This window comes from Pelmatolapia mariae, linkage group LG6 (assembly GCF_036321145.2).
Source record: "Pelmatolapia mariae isolate MD_Pm_ZW linkage group LG6, Pm_UMD_F_2, whole genome shotgun sequence".
Classification (NCBI taxonomy): Eukaryota; Metazoa; Chordata; class Actinopteri; order Cichliformes; family Cichlidae; genus Pelmatolapia; species Pelmatolapia mariae.
This window is the reverse complement of record NC_086232.1, coordinates 21,058,748-21,076,384: the sequence shown is the minus strand read 5'-3', so window position 1 is coordinate 21,076,384 and position 17,637 is coordinate 21,058,748. Positions and strand designations below refer to the sequence as shown.

At 39.1% G+C, this 17,637-nt stretch overlaps 1 protein-coding gene across 1 annotated transcript in view; it reads left to right on the top strand.

Moving 5' to 3' along the window:
• Nucleotides 1-17,637, top strand: part of gstcd (glutathione S-transferase, C-terminal domain containing) — a 61,374-nt gene that overhangs the window by 6,650 nt on the left and 37,087 nt on the right. Inside the window, exon 5 of the mRNA XM_063475254.1 lies at nucleotides 953-1,046. Within this exon, the coding sequence (XP_063331324.1) occupies nucleotides 953-1,046 (94 nt within the window). The remainder of the gene's footprint in view (nucleotides 1-952; nucleotides 1,047-17,637) is intronic.

The window sequence follows — 17,637 nt, the reverse complement described above, 5'->3', positions numbered from 1 at the left end:
TACAGACAGTATAAAAGATGGACATAGCTACCGTGATGTCGTCCACTGATTTCTGAATTCGGTGAAACCTCTGGATGAGTGTTTCCATCTACGCTGTCTTGGTTGCATAAAAATTAATTTTTATTTAATATGACCCAAATTTCTTTGGATCTTGGCTGCCTTTTGTTCTTTTCTCTGTCAAAATGATCTAACGCAGCTCTGAGGAAGCCAATCCATGATTGATAGAGTTCCATTTTGTGTGTGTGTGTTTTTTCTATCCACATGTGCTTTTACTGCATTGACATTGTGTTCGGGATCATTGTCTTGCTGAAAAATTAAGGCTTTACCAATAGAGGCTATTGCATGATTGTGAATGTGCCTTTCAAGTTTCATTTTAAAACACCATTCAGATTGCTCATTCTACCATGCCTGTATAGCTGCGGTTTCAGTCGATTTCAGAGTCTGTGGCAAATGAGCTGTTGCCACCCCAGACGCTGTGGTGAGAAACACGGCAGGAAAGGAGAACTGAGAACACAGCCTCATCAGAAGCTTCTAAATAGCGCTGCCTTCTAGCAACAAATATTGCATCTATCTAGACAAACTTTAGCTGTTTTGCATAGCAAAGCTAGTTAAATACATAGTTAGCCCTCCTGTCATCCTGGAGAGAACTAAAAAAAGTTTACCATGGTTTCCCTGGTTCTCTTGCTATTGTAGTTAATTGTACTAGATGTGCTGGAGTATGTTTTGTACTGGTGAAGCAATGTTCTGTCTTGGAAATTTAATAAGAGTTCTATTGTGTGCAAGGTAGCAGAGGGCTTGTACAAAATAAGTCACTCGATTACAACAATTTGAACTACAGAACCTGAAGGCTGTAGGGTTTCTATAGTAACTTGTATTTGTATATTTGTGTGTGTGTGTGTGTGTGTGTGTGTGTGTGTGTGTGTGTTTTTGCGTGTGTGTGTTCTTCCCTAAGGAAAATGGCATCGAGGCAGTCTTCACTCCTCATCCTTGCCCTTCCTGGACCCTCCCATGGGAAAGCTTACCAGGAGCGATCAACCCTACTGAAGGTAAACTCTAATCTTGCCTCGAGGCTGTGTTCTTTGCTGGCTCCATTTTATTTTTGCCCTCCTGCCCTTGCACTTTTATCATTGCCCCTTTGGTTTGTTTTAGTTTTATTTTCTTGTATTTATTTGATGTCTTCATCTCTCTTTGTCCTCCTTTCACTATTTTTACTTCCCTCATGTTTTGTAAGTCTGTATGCCTCTGCAACACTCCACAGCCTCTTTCTTCCACCTTATTTCTGGGTTGACTTCAAAAAACACAAATATTACTATATATGGAGCGAGGAACATGAATAAATATTTGCATTATATTTTTCGGTACTACTGTGGCTGTTGGTGATTTATAGCTGCACCTTATGCTAACACATTTTATGTTAATCTGCAGGTTGATGCGGTTCCCCTTGAGGGTCCCCTAATGAATTTTAATCTACATGTGCTATCCTGCTGATGTTGTAGGGTGAAAGTGTGAAATAGGTCTGTGGTAGAACAAGAGTCAAAACAATAAAAACACCTAAAAAGGTTAAAAGACAACTTGTACTGAGTCCCACTTGTCTTAGTGGATACTTCTTGCTGTGAGAGTAGTTTCTGATAGACAGTGGGGGAGGTTTGTTGATTGCTGCCCCAGGTGTCATTGGAGCAACAGAGAGAGGGAAAAAAATCTATTTCTTTGCCTCTTTTCCTCACCTGCATTGTTTCTCTTTTTAGTGAGATGTCTTTGTTGTTAACGACGCTAAATGATGCACATGCATCACTCCCAACATATAAGTGTTATTCCATCCATCCATCTTAATCCAATACATTTTAATCCGTCCATTCATCCATCCATAGAGAGATAGACAACCATTCACACTCACATTCCCATCTTTGGCCATTTTTGGAATAGACATGCATGTTTATAGACTGTGGGGAAAAGCTGGAGCCTGGAGAGACTACCCCCACAGACACTGGGAGAACATGTAAACCCCACAGTCTGGGTTTGGTGGGACCTTCTTGCTGTGAGGTGAGGGTACTTGCTGCCACACGGTCACGTTGCCGCTTCAGTGTTATTGTTACAAGAAATTGGGGAAGGTAGATGAAGGCACATGCTTCGTGCATGTAATTGTTTAAATATTTCAATTTTCTTTAATATTGTGTAGCGCATTAGTTTCTTTCTTCCTTTCATTTTTGCTTATTTGGGAAATTGTTACAAGCAGGAGTTCATTCAGTGCCTATTTCCTCCATCATAGACAATGAGAAAAGGAAAGCAGAAAGAATATTTCATTAAAAAAACACCTTAATTTAAGATCTCTGCCTCTTTTCAGCTTGTGTAGGTCAAATTTCCACTTCATTACCATGATATTAAGCTTTTTTTACTCCAAGCAACTTGAATAGTAAATTGATTTTATCCATAGCACCTTTAAAACAGGTTTACAAAATGATACATTACCATACAATACAACAAAGAACCTGCAGAGAATGAGCAAACACGCTAAATAAACAGATAAACGAGCTGTTGAGTGATTTTGTTTATTTTGCGTACTGAAGCCTTTGCTCTGTGATCCATCTTTTAACTTGCACTACTTTGAAGCGAATTTTCCCCGACTTAATTTCCCGACGTATTTATTCCTACTTTTACTGATTCAACAGAAACTTTGATAACAAACGGTGTTTTGATTTGCTCATTGTTATTTTCTGTTTGTGTGAATATTGTGTGAATACCCATCTAAACTGATGTGTTGCCCAAATAAGGGCCTGTTAACACACTGACATATTTCTATTATCTGTCATAATTTTGAGATAAAAAATATAAAAAATATGTTTTAATATTTAGGCTTTACTTTCATTTTGTTTTCATTTGAAGCTGTATACGGATGTGCAGTGTAGGATTTATAGAAACATAAAGGTTAAAAATGAGCAAAATAAAAAGGTTATGTTTTTAAATATTTCTCGCAGATCATTTGCAATCAACAAATCTGTGGGTCCAGATCGGGTGAGGAAGCACCTGATCTGGACCTGTACAGATATTCACAATTCTGGCAGCTGGGCAGTAGCAGATTTCAATAATTGTAATATGTTTTGTTTTTCATTTATTTCTCTCATTATGCCAGCGAAGTAAATACTTAATTATGAATATGTAACTTTAAAAGTCTCTCAACTCCTCATTACGTACTTTAAATATTGTAAAATTGAAGTGAAGTCATGATGCTAATTATTGTTTATTGACACTTACTTACTTGGCTTAGTTGGTTTGAGGCTCTTGCCATTAAAACAACAAGCATTAAAAGCAATGGATCCTTGCTACTAAAAACCTGATTTAAGATCACTGAGTTCCTGATGCAGGCTATCTGTTGTTTTAGAATCCAAGAAAATGTATGTCCCCCTCCTTAATGCGATTTACATGATTGATGTTTAGTTACTACATTTAGACACCACACTACTTTTGCTTTCATGTAGGTGTAGACCCGAGTGTCGTCCGTTGATCTGTTGCTGTTTGGTAGTATCAAGATAAGGTTGGAAGAGTAGTGGAGGAGAGGATAGACCAGACTTAGGAAATATCTGGCTTCTGTTAGCGGGTCAGGTTTTTGTATTCGGTGCTCTCATTGTATGGGACTTCATTTACTTGGTCCTTTTGTATCAAGTTTGATGATTGATTTAAGACTGAAGTGCACAGATAGTCTGTCATGTTCTTCACATGGGCAAAAAATGTAAATACAGTTTTTCTCATGTTTGTTAAGAAATTTGTTAAGTTTGATGACTGGTTCTGGATAGAAAGTCAGAAATGTTTTTAGAAGTTTCATGACAAATAATTAAAAATGCGTTGAGATATTTATTTAAAGAAAACAAGGTCGAGGTACAGGAAAGTCAAGGCATCTCCTGAATTAGAAGAGTTCATTGTATGTTAAATAAATCTTTACAAAATTTCTTTTCATGGCACAGATTAACCAAAAAAACATTATAGGGATCTCACCATCACTAAAGTCATCCTGGAAACTTGGATATCTTGTCTGTATGTTTGTTCAGCTCCATTGTCCTAAAATTGGGGGATTGTATAGAAAGAAGTTCCACACTGAACTCATTTTTGGCAGTTTGACTCCAGTAAAGTAAAAAACCAGAACGACGTCTCAAACAAAGTTGCCAAAATGATAGGACTCTGGGGGTGGAGCAGAGTTAGCAGATGGCTGCTTGTAACTTTGGACAATGTTTTCAGAACATCCTGGATTAGGTGGAGATGCAGAAGAGGAAAGATGGACTTGGAAGGCAAACTGACATAATAGCGTTGAGTTTTAAAGAGGGGATATGAGACCGATTGACTCGGTGAAGACGGCCAAGAAGATAATTGCATCAGAGGAGTAATGACAAAGCTGAGAGTGAGGAGAGTTTGGCAGCGTGGGAAAGCAAAAAACAACAAAACAAATAGAGCAGCAGGAACAGTCCCAGTACTCAGAAGTGCAGGCACAAAAAGCAGGAAACCTTTTTGAACCCACACGAAATGCTATTAGAAGACTATCGAAGCACTTTAACTTCATAGTCAACGTTTCATTGTTGGTCTGTTGTGCTGAATTAGAGCCAAAAAACTGAGGTCATGTCATTATCCTTTTACTTTTGACTGCAGTGTACTAGTTATATTGGGTCTCACTGATTTTTAGCTCATTAATGTGGTTCCACAGTGAAACTTTATCATCTATTTCTAGCCTAAACCTCAGTGACATCTAAAATGCTCTTCCCTAAAACTCCACTGATAGCTGAACTGAAGTACTCTATGTGATGTAGGCGGGGTGTCTATACCAAGAGTGAAAATCATGTAGAGATACTAAATTTCAGCTGTTCCACTTTTGTCAGCACTCTGCATGATAAACGGTGCTCTTGATGTCTGCTCCTGCAGAATTACGCTTGCATGCAGGTAGCCCCTGTGATTCTGTACTGTGTAATTAAAGAGGAGCAGAGACGAAAGGCACACAATTTGTACAGAACTCCAGCGCGTGGGCCTCCCCATCTATCTATTCCTTTTGTGCACACAAATGGCTCCACACATGTACACACGTACAGTACTACAGGGAAAATTTCAGTGTTTTCCCCTTACGTGTGCATAAATATTTCCATGTGTGCAAAACTAATATATAACACCCACAAGCTTTTGAAACATGAAATTTTGAAATAGGGTTATTTCTGCTCTGTACTCTAGAGCAATGGATTTGAAATTAATAAATGAGAGTTTGCCTTCATCCATTTTTTTTCTATTTTTATCCATTGCCAAGGTGGGGTACAATTTAGGTCTTACAGTATACACGGAAAAACCTCTGAGTGTCCGACTGCTGAAAAATAAACAATTGTCAAACAATAATCATGCTAACACATCTCCATAAACTGTTTTGCTTTATATACTGACCTATTTGCATTCATTGATTAAAAAATTGTACACACATTCTCCCAGGTATGCATAATATGTAGAACAACAAAGTGACCTTTGTGATGTGAAGTTTTTGTCCTGCTTGTATGGAGGTGCTGATTCACTAAATTTAGTCAGGGTTTGTCTGCAAACAGATAAACAGCAATGTGAATAGAGGGACCATTGTATTAGATCAGCCAGTGGCTTGTCTCCAGCACTTCACTTAATAGATGGAGGAGAGGAGGTGCAAATAAAACATGGTAGAATGATGGAGTGGGTGACAGTGGGAGATTGAGATAGGGGTGAGACAGCATGAGGGGAGACAAGGGTTATCAGTAGAAAACAAGGCAGGAACGAGGGGGTGAACAAGACAACGAGGCATTAAAGGGGAGAGCTGGTGAAGAACTGCAAAGTTGTCATGCTTGAGACATGGCGCTATTAGATCCTTCAGGGTTGTTTTGGTACACGCAGATGAGACGAGTTCCTTTGTTTTTTGTCTTAGGTTACAACAGCATGGCAGAAGTTGAACTGCTTGAGTGAAAGCTGGCTCCATTTGTCTCCGGCTCCCTGCTTCTACTGCAAGAGAGATGTGATTGAGATTCCACAAACTCCGCAGCTGACTGTGTATATTTCTTGAAAAGTACGCATAGATTCATAGAAAAAATGAGGAAGAGATTTGCTTTTATTGAAAATAGGAACTTGGTTATGTGGGTAATTTAACTGGATGGAGGTCATGTAGAATATTTTGTTTTTTATATTAATAACTTAGCTTGTGTGTACTTAAAGGTGCTGTTTCAGATATTTTGAACCACTGAGTGCTGCACTAGAGCACAATAATCTCACAACGTGCCTCATGACCTTTCTCCATTGAAGGGCTGTGTATGCAATAGCTAAAATAAATTTTAAAAAGTAAGGAGAAAAATCCAGACATTGTGGTACAGTAGCACTTTTTCCTGCTGGGTTCTCTTATTTTACCCCAGGTTTTAATCTAAAATTGTCTTTTTTTAATATAAATACTCCATCATCACCTAGTTGCTCATTTTTGACTAGTTGCTCTTTGCTGCTACATCAGAAAGACCACAGAGACTGAAGCAAAACAGTAAACCCGAGGTTGTTAAACCAAATCGGTGAGCTAAAAATGCTAAGTGGTCATTAAAGCTCGAAGGAAAGCTGCAGGCTTTGTATTAATTCTCTGTAGGTTCATGATTACCAATGGCCTCTTTCACGAACACGCCACATGATTCATTTTTTGATGTAAAACTTTTGATTTGCTTCTAAATTTGCCCATTAGTTTAGATATACTGGGGAAAAAAATGTTTTGTTAATGTGGTGAACTTGCGATACTTCTCAGCCCGCGGGGCTGCTGATGCAGTGTTGTCAGGGCCGATCTGTAATGGCTATTCAGTATTATAATATCCATGCAGTGTTAAGTAGTTTCACAATATTCTGAGGCAACATTAAACACATTAAACGATTTGAAATGGTGTTTGCAGCTGAGCTGGAACTTCCTATTCCCATAACTGACATCTTCCTGCATCATCCTCTTCTTTTTAATTTAAATCCCACTGGAAATATTAGCTTCATCAAAAGTTGTGACCCATGCACAATTTTCAGTGCTTTGCTTGTTTTCTCCACACTGAGCTGTTAAACATCTGTCATGTTTAGCTTCCAGGTACAATTCAGATGTTTAACATATGTGTTTGTGAGCTGGAAGACTTGCTTGTAAGATGTGAGATGGAATATCAATCCAAATTACAAGTTTCATTTATTTTATTATGTGGGTGGATTTATTTCTTTTTGTTTCCTGCTCTGCTTTTCCAGTGACTTGGATTAAGGTTGAAATATGTGCACATACCAGATTTGTTCCACTGTTAAATCAGTTTGGCTGCCTTTCGTGGGTGTCGTTTTCCCTCAGGCATGTCATTTTACTATTAATGAACTTACTAGAAGATAATTAGCTATATTTGATTGAAGTCTAGATTCATGAACTTGACTTTTTCTCATTAAAAAAAACAACAGATATTGGCTGGATACCCTGAGGGCATAATACTAATTCTTAGAGCAGAACTTCACTCTGTTGGATTATCATTAACTATAAAAAAAATAAATAAATACTGTATGACAATGATTTCATTTTCCAAATGAAATCTTGCATTTCTGTGAAAGTTCAGCTTTCTTCCTTTAGGTTACAGAAAGGTGAATCTTCTTATATTTAGTGTAAGTTATTTAAAATAGTTATCATTGTCAATATGTGCTGGGTCCATGCAAACCAGGTTACTAATTCTGGCCAAGATGAGTGGTTAAAATTGGCCAGAATTTTGCCAGAAGCTCCTTGATGGCTAGTAAATTAGTGGGGATGCATGTATATGTTTGAGGCTTTATGCATAGTTTTGACGCTACAAGCAGAACTTCAGTCTGACCCCTCTTAAAATTAGAGGAAATATTTTTTTGTTTTGAAAATCATTCCATCCTGGAAAAAGAACAGTTGAAAAAACTTGTTCAAAGCTCAAACTCAAACTTCCACTTTTAGTCACTTATTTTGCTGTCTAGCCATCGGGCTGAATGATGCTCTGCTGAGAGATTTACATCAGGTTCAGCCACAAATGTGTTTAACCGTTGATTTGTGCATTAACATATCAGCTTATTCTGAAGATCATATTGTTGACTCTCTGCCCGTGTTTAGTTTGTTTTTTCTGGAAGCCATTAGTGTTTGGTCTGAGTTCAGTAATAGTAACGAGGGAAAGTTAAGGAATGGGGCTAAATTTGTTTTTTTTTCCAAAAAAGTCTGCCTGGCTGTCAGATAGTTGTCAAAAGGTGCTTAGCATCCTTAGGCTTTTGACAGACAAATGTCAAGGGTAATCTATTTGGAAGTTTAGTGATTTGATGTATCCTTCAGATGCTTGCCATGTATACACATTTCTCTTTCAACTAACCCTGGATACCAGACTAATTAAAATCTCCATCCAGTTTCCCAGCACTGAATGTAACTTACTGATCTTGACACCATTCAGAACTTCAACTCTCCAAATGCTTGTAGTAAATGAAATATTCCTCCTGAGTCCAAAGTGTTTAATCTAAGAATCTCAAAGTTATTAAGAAAGATTAATAGGAACTGCAACATTTCTTTAAGTGCAAATGTGCCAGACGAACCTTGAACGAACCCGTCTCTTTAACATGCCTATTTGAAACAGACGGATAACTGATGCTACAGTCATACTAAGGAAAACAGTAGTTGGAAACCGCTGTATCAACAAGGGTTAAGCACGTAGCACCCTCAACCTGTGGCAACCAGTTGATCGCTGCAACTACTTGCTCATCCTAGTCATAAGGTTGCTGTCCTATTTTCACTTTCATTTGACTGAGCCATAAGAAATCAGTGCCACACTGGTGCTTTAAGCTAAATGCATGCATGATAATGCTAACATCCCGATGTTTACCCAGTTGACCTTCTTAGTTTAACGTGCTAAGATTTGCCAATTAACACAAAAGACAAAACACAACAAAAATTGACACTGGGATACCATTAGAATAGAATAATCCTTTAATTGTCCCACAAGGGGAAATTTGGTTGTAACAGCAGCAAAAAGACACATATACAAACAAACAGTACACAGGACACAGAACAGAAACATACACAATTTTTCTTAAATATTTACATTAAGGACAATGGTTACTATATACAGAGTATTGTACAGTTATTAAATTAAATAAAAATAACAACAAGTAAGAGGCAAACCAGGTTGTAGTGCGAATCAGTTGGTTAACTTATTGCAGTTAGTGCTGATGTAAACATCTATGTTTGTTGGGAGCAGTTCTGATTGTACAGTCTGACAGCTGCAGGGAGGAAGGACCTGCGGAAACGCTCCTTCATGCATCGAGGATGCAGCAGTCTGTCACTGAAGGAGCTCTGCAGTTTAGCAACATTTACATGCATGGGGTGGGAGACTCTGTCCATCAGAGATGTTATTTTGGCCGGAGTCTTTCTGTCTCCCACCACCTGCACTGGGTCCAGGGTGCATCCCAGAACAGAGCTGGCCTTCCTGATGAGTTTATCCAACCTCTTCCTTTCAGCTGCCGATAAACCGCTGCTCCAACATACCACACTGTATTTTTTTTTTTTTTCTTTTTAATAACAAAAACCAACAAAATAAGCAGACAAAAAATACATATATCGATCACCTGGATCACCTATTGAGAAAGAAAAAAGAAAACAAGCAGAAGAAAACGAGAGTAATAGAATAAACAACATCACAATGATATATGGGAATATAACACTACATACTTAATATTAAACATTATTGTGCAGCACGTAAGATCGACAGCGCACAGTGTGCTTTGAGGTAGGAGCCAAAAAGGGTGTAGTTTGTGTGTGTGATCACCTGTGTGTACACCTGTGAGCATGAGCGTGCTTGTATTTAAAAGGTTCCTTAATGTAATGATCTGCTAGAGGGTGTGGGGGGCCACATACCACACTGTAAAAAATGACAGATGCCACCACAGAGTCATAGAAGGTCTTTAAAAGCGCTCCCTGGACTCCAAATGACCTCAGCCGCCTCAGCAGGTAGAGTCTGCTCTGACCCTTCCTGTAAAGAGCATCAGTGTTGTGGCTCCAGTCCAGTTTATTATTCAGGTGAACACCCAGGTACCTATACGAGTCCACTATCTCAATGTCCACTCCCTGGATGTTCACCGGTGTCAGTGTGGTGGGTCTGCGTCTCCGGAAGTCCACCACCAACTCCTTGGTTTTCCCGGCGTTGATCAGCAGGTGGTTCTGCTGACACCAGTCTACAAAGTCCAGAGTCCACTGTCTGTACTCTGAGTCGTCCTCACCTGTGATGAGGCCGACTATGGCAGAGTCGTCAGAGAACTTCTGTAGGTGGCAGCGTGGGGAGTTGATGGAGAAGTCTGCAGTGTAGAGGGTGAAGAGGAACGGTGCCAACACAGTTCCCTGTGGGGCCCCCGTACTGCAGACCAGCGTGTCAGAGACACAGCCCTGTGACCTCACATACTGTGGACGTTCTGTGAGGTAGTCCAGTATCCACTGGGACATGTGGTGGTCCACTCCCGATTGCTCCAGCTTGTCCCCCAGAAGTCGTGGCTGGACGGTGTTGAAAGCACTGGAGAAATCAAAGAACATGATCCTCACAGTGCTTCCAGGCTTCTCCAGGTGAGTCAGAGCTCGGTGCAGGAGGTAGATGATGGCGTCCTCCACCCCAATGCCAGGCTGGTAAGCAAACTGCAGCGGATCCAATGAAGACCTCACCAGGGGGCGCAGATGGTTTAGAACCAACCTCTCGAGCGTCTTCATCAGATGCGATGTGAGGGCTACCGGCCTGTAGCTGCTGAGGTCCTTGGGATGGGAGGTCTTTGGTACCGGTACCACACAGGAGGTCTTCCACAGCTGTGGTACTTTCCCCAGTGACAGGCTCAGGTTGAACAGATAACCTAGGATGCCACACAGTTCATCTGCGCAGCACCTCAGGAGCCTGGAGCTGACGCCATCTGGACCTGCAGCCTTCCGCACCTTGATCTTGCGAAGCTCGTTCCTCACTTGAAGTGCTGAGATGGAGAGAGGGGGTTTTGGGGGAGGGGTGTGTATGTTGGAGTCCACAGAAGCCGGGGGTGGGTGTAATGACTGGGAGCTGGGAGGTGTGAAGCTGAGAGGTGTGAAGTCCTGAGATGAAGGACAGGCAGTCCCTGAAGATGAAGGAGATTGCAGCAGGGGGGACGATGCTGTGGGATTACTGTGTAAAACTGAAAACTTTGAGCTGACCCATTCAGTCCTTGGGGTCGTGGTGTTTTTAAACGTGCACGAAGAGTGAGGGCTGGATGTGATTGAGAAACAAACGACACTCGCACTACACACTCATACGGTGTTGATATTCTAGCGCTTACCAGTAGTAAGTTATGTCCGCCCTAAAGCATCCCCTGCTTTATCGTGTATCCATTCATCTTGTCCAGTTTAAGGTTGCAGGGAGGCAGAAGCCTATCCCAGCTCTTCTAGGACAAGAAGCGGGATTATACGAGATGTTACTAAATGTTATAGGAAATGAACATATTTTAGTTTTTAAGATCAAGTAACTATATGAGTAGTATGGTCACTTTTCCATAGACTTCTCTCAGACTCTTTTTTTTCTTTTTCAAACCACAGGAGTCACCACTGCTGGTGTTAGAGGGCAAGTTTAAAACAGTTTCTCACTAGTGTCGCCTTTCAGACCTGGAATTCAATTCAGTTCAATTCAGTTTTATTTATAAAGCACCAAATCACAACAACAGTCACCTCAAGGCACTTTATAGTGTAAGGTAGACCCTACAATGATACATACAGAGAAAAACCCAACAATCATATGACCCCTATGTTGTTAAAATGAGAGATTGTAGTTTCTTTGTAGAGAATATTTTGATACAAATATATATATACAGTATGCATGTGTTTTAAAATGATCTTATTATTTTAAGTGAGGATATATATTTGAACTGTATCCCTACATTTGGTTAACATGCATCCCCATGGGCTTACAACTCCAAACAGCAGGCTGTGACTCCCAAATCACTCCTCTCATTCTCAATTAATTGAACTCATTAGAGCCTTTAAATTGCAGATTTAAAGATACGCCGTAAACATGGGAGCCAGCACAACAGGCAGCTAGCTTTTTTATTCCTAATTAGAGGGATAATTGGCACTTTATTTCTACAATTCAGGTTCAAACACATCTAGACTCCCTGGAGGGTTACTACAGAGTTTCACTATTTGCAGTGATGTTTGAATTGTGCCCATTTAAATGCAGAGCCACTGACTGCTTCCACGATGAGCTCCTTGCAAATGTCATATCATGAATATTCATTTGTCTCCCCAGTTTTGTTTTGTTCAATAATCTCTGGTGAGGGATTGCAGTGTGGGTATTGAGGAGGAAGACAATTTGCCTTACCCTCAGCTAGTTTTCAATGAGTTTTGGATTACATGTTTCTAACGCAGTTTCACTACACTCGTAATTAATTAGTGATTAGTGTGTTCAGCCTGCGCAATCTTGTCTCTGCAGGGCATCCCTTTGGAGCATAGTTTAGACTATTGTATGTGGTAAAAACTATTTTTTCCTTTAGTTACCACTATATTTTTCCATTGTAGACATTATAGTGTAATTAAATGATTAAATCATTTTTTATGCAGTCTAAAATATTTGGACTTTTTACTTTAGTAGTTGTTTTTCTCCAATATTCAGAAGTCATATTTGTTATCATACAAAATAATCAGAAGCCATATATTCAATTTATTTAAGTAATTATATTCTTTTATTCTTAATATTCTTTTCTAGAGACTGCAGTCATGTTCATCCACTCTTATGTGGATATTTTTATAATTTTTGTTAACAGTTTGGAAATGGTTTGACTAGAAATTTCCCCCCTTTTTGTTTTTATTTCAAATTTTAACAGTCCATCTATTTTATTTTATTTTTTTTACCCCTATGGTTGGACATTCCTGTCAGTCTCCCCCTCTTCTCTTCCCCCACTTGCAAACAAGACCCCAAGCTACTGGAACTCCTCTGAGACCGCACCTTGTCTCCAGCCCTATTGGACAAGCCATCCTTTTCATCCATTTGGAGGTGCTAATTTTTATTCTAGCTGTTGATTGCAAGACCGACCATGTTCAAGCTGGTTAAGACATAACCAAGAAAAAAAAGCCAATAAAGCCAAAAACCAGAATAGTCTGTAACAATAATCCATAATAATCTTGAAGAACTCCTCACAGGACACCATGAAGTTATACAGTCATATGAATTCTCTAAATCCATAAAACTCATATAGACCCGTTGGGCAAACCCTGTGCCCGACTGATCTATATGTAGCTAGAGTAAGATAGATAAGATGTAGATAAGGTGAAGAGCTCGTCCAGTGTACACAAAGACAAAGTCAAAACTGTTACATATCAGTTTGGAAGTTTTTACCATTGGTGTTGGTCCACAGACACGTTCAGGTCGCTCCAGAGATATTCATCTGGTTTTAGGTCCAGAGGTTTCCAGAAGCAACGGTTTCTTTTGTGACTTTTGAGATCCTTTCTACTTTAGAAAAGGTTTTGTCAAAGGATTGCTCGATATTTTTCTGCATCCTGCTTTCCTTTTGTCCTTGTAAGGCTCCCAGACACTGTCAAAGAAAAACATTCCCACAGCATGATGTGACAGCCATTTATTTTAAACTGTGGCATTGCTCTGAGAAAAAGATTTAGTTTCTCGTAGTCTGGAAGCTATTTTTTGGCAACCTCCCAGTGGACTGTCATGATCTTTTTTTGGGAGAAATGGCTTCTGTTTGGCCAATCGACCATCTGGTTACCTGCGTGATCAAAGTCTTTCGTCCCAAATTAGTCAGCTTGGCAGGTGGTGCAGATCTAGGAGAAGTTTTTCTCTTGAAGAATAATGGAGGTCAACATGTTCTTGTGCACGTTCAGTTCAGTAAAAATGTTCTTTTCTTCTTCATGGCATGGGATGTTTTCAGTCTTTTTAATTTTTAACAAATTAGCTAAGCACTCCTTACAGTCTTTATTTGATTTGCCATGATTAAGTGTTGTGTATTGATTAATAAGGGGTGAGAAAGAATTGATTCCACATTAAAACACTGAATCATAACAAAATGAGCAACGCTTAAATACTTTACCACCTTATGAGGATGTTTTGATGGGTTCCTATGACTCAAAATGTACATCCACTACAAACATTTCACATATTATTATAAAATGTTGCATTCCACTGTGTTAATTTATTATTACAAGTGGAAACGAGGAGATGCTAATCCGGTTACCTTTATTGTGGGTTATGTGTGGAAAGCAGAGCCTCCAAAAATGAATGGTTAATTGATTACTAATATTTTCCATAGCAGTCTTGAACTAATTGAGTAACTTAAATTAGCAATGGAGAGCTGAAATCTGCAGCTTGATACTTCATTCTTAAATATGGCATGCATCTGTCTCTCTGATTTACTATGTGAGCTGGCATATTTTGCAGTATGCACGCTCTCTCCTTCTGTCTGTTTTTCTTTTTCCATGTTTCTCCCTTTTCGCTTCCTACCTTCCTTTTGTTTCTGGCCAGAGCCTCTATAATTTCAGGTCATAAGCATTGCTTTTACACAAAGGACATGTTTTCAACTTTATTTTCACAAACTCCTGACAGCAAAATTAAAGCATTTTGCTGTCAGCAAAATTAAAGCATTTTGCTGTTCCCATCATTATGTGTCACCTCACTGGAATTTCTGTCTTTGTAAGCACGGGCTCAAAGAAAAGCTCAAACCTTTTTATTCAGTTCTGTATCGATTGAACTATAATAGATGATGTGTCATATTTGGTTTTAGTGAGTACCATAAAATGTGCTCTTTATATAGGAGGGACCTCCCCCATTGCCCACATCTAATTTGGCTCAAAGCAAGGTTGTGTATAGACTTTGGCATGCGGTTGCTTTTGTTCAACACCTTGTTGTTAGTTGTGTTTTCCCTTGTGTATTTTAGACCCTCATGGTGTAGGATTACACTGATAAAGGCGAGAATCGTCTTTTATGCACGTGTTTTGTCTGTTTCTGTGTCTGCAGATCTTTTTACAATAAACATATATCATCTAGGCTGCAGGAGCCACCTACCTTGATATTTTGATAACTGTAGATTCTTTTATCTATACTAATATGTATCAGGCTATTTTTGGATTGGATTTTGTGAGAAGAGGTGAGAGACTGAGTTTAACATCAGTGTTCGCACGATTTGTGTCTTTAGTATGCAGACAGCTCCGTAAGACAGAATAATGACTCGTAAATCCTCCTCTAATTATCCAAAGGGCACGTGTGGTGTTTGTGGCCAGTCTGTAATCCCTTGATTCTTGTCCCACATTCCTAAATAGGAATGTCTGTGTAGCGCCAACACATTTGTGGATATAACGAGGACACAGATAAATATTGAGACAAAGTGTCTGCTTTCTATCACTTAATTAAAATGTGAGCTAGAGAGCCAAAGAAAACTAAAGGAGCAATGATTTTTATTCCATCAAAACAGAGTATTTGTTGTTTAAATCTTGCTTTTAAGCTCCAGGAGTGTGTTTCTGCAGTGACAATAATAAGGTTACATAGTCAAAAAGGAGAATCCCTGTATTTCTCTATTCAGAGGGGCCCTGGCTTTGACAACCCAATATTTCTGTAAGGACACAGAGAGCAGAAGGGACACCAGTTGGCTGGTGTCCAACTAGCCTTTATTTATACTTGAGTTAGCACTGCAAAACTAGGGCTAAAAGCCATTCTGGCTGGAAGATTTTACAAAGGTTGCAGGCCAAAAGACATTGACACAGCCCCCCAACGATGCCAGCTTTATGCCATATACTCCCTGACTTTGACAGCTCTGGCAGAGTGTAGAGTGCTGAGAGTGTGCGCTGAATAAAAACAAACTGCTTAGTTTAAACGTACAACTGTGGAGGAAGACTTTGAGGAGCCATAACAGAAAGAACAGGTGAAATTAAGCATTTTCTAGACTTAACATACTTGTAGCTCTTTGTAGCCTGAAGAAATGTTAAAAAAGTGTTTTTTATTTCATCTATTTTTCTCACGTCTTGAAAGTGCAGTTTTGAAGAACGCAATCATTTTATTACATTTCATTTAAATGTGTTTCTATATTGTTTGCAATATTGTAATGATGTATAGTGTTAGATGCTGTTACTGATACTAAGCTATTTTTTAAACAAAAGATTCCTACTTTCAAAGTCAAAATTCCCATAATTGTTTTTTAACCATTCTGTTTACTAAAGTTTTCAATTAAATACAAGCATTTCAATCGTCTTCACTTAATTACATTGTTCTATTCTCATTTACACAGCTCTCAAACTTCTTTAATCTACAGAAGTTTAATGTAGTGCTTTCTTTCCTTGAAAAACTCATAACATGTGACCTTCTTTGGGTTCCAGTACCTCATGAAATAGGACAGATTGATTTTCTGTGGTAAAAATATATATAAAAAACACATTTCAAGTACACAAACGGTGTGTTCCTTGTGAAGATAGTTTACCAGCGTGTCAGCCTTTGGATGGCCTCAGGTTATTTGTTTCTCTGAGCTGTGAATGTGCTGGTCCAGATTACAGCTCTGTGGTCATTGAATCTTCTGCAACAATGTGCTTGTGGCTAATACAGGATGGATCGATTATGAACGATCCGAGTTTTAAAGCAAAAGAATGTAGGAGTATTTTTTTCCCCTGCCACATCCACTTTAAACAGGGCAGCGAACGGTGCCCAGGAGACCGACTGCAAGCCAACATTTAGACTATGCAATCAATGGGAGCCGAAAGGAGAGTTATTGATCTGTCTTCTTTGACGTGCCATTATTAAAATGTCACATTGTTATAATGATGGCTAAGATATTCAATGCTATCTCGATAAGTGCTGAAATGATACAGTAGCTAAGCTTGTCATGGTGTTGCTTTTGTCTCTCTTTAACCATCCAGAAATCTTTGAGAATAAGCACTATGTATACTTTCAAAATATCAATATTCAAAACACACTTTCTTTGATGTGAATGGAAGTGATGTCAAGCCCAGCGAACAATTTCAGAAGGCTGAAATTACCTACAAATCACTACAGGATAGTTTAGTTTCTTATTGCAGCTGGAGTGGTGTCAGAGATGGTCCGAGTGATTGCCGACAGTTTGCCAATAAAGGCAAACTTTTCGTGTTTTCCTGTCTTATGAAATCAATATTTTACTATTGGATAAATGTAATTCGGTCAATTTAATCTGCCTCACTGTAGTTTCAGTTCTGCGTTCCTGATGCACCTTGCCCTTTTTTGAAGTTAAAGAAAACAGAAGAAGGCTATTTTTTTTATCTGAGGCTTTGATTTTAAATTGGAATAATAATTTGTAGAGATACTAGTTTATCTCCACTCATTTTTGTTTAATTTGGCATGGGTGATTGTCAGCAAGAGATTGTATTGTGTGTGGGCTGAACATGGTGAAGACTGGAGATAAGCTATTTTATATATACAAAAGCTGATTGAGCAAGTTAGTAAAACTGTGGGGATACAAAAACTCAAAAAATGTTATAACATTATTTAACACACAGCATTGGTTATGGAGGGTGGATAGCACCACTATAACAAATGGATGACACCGGCTGCAGTGGTGCGGGTTACTCTGAGTCTCATGGGAGGAGAACAGATCACCTAACCCCATATGCAGCCCACTTAATTTTACAGGCGCCTCATTTATAAAGCAGACTTAGGGTCC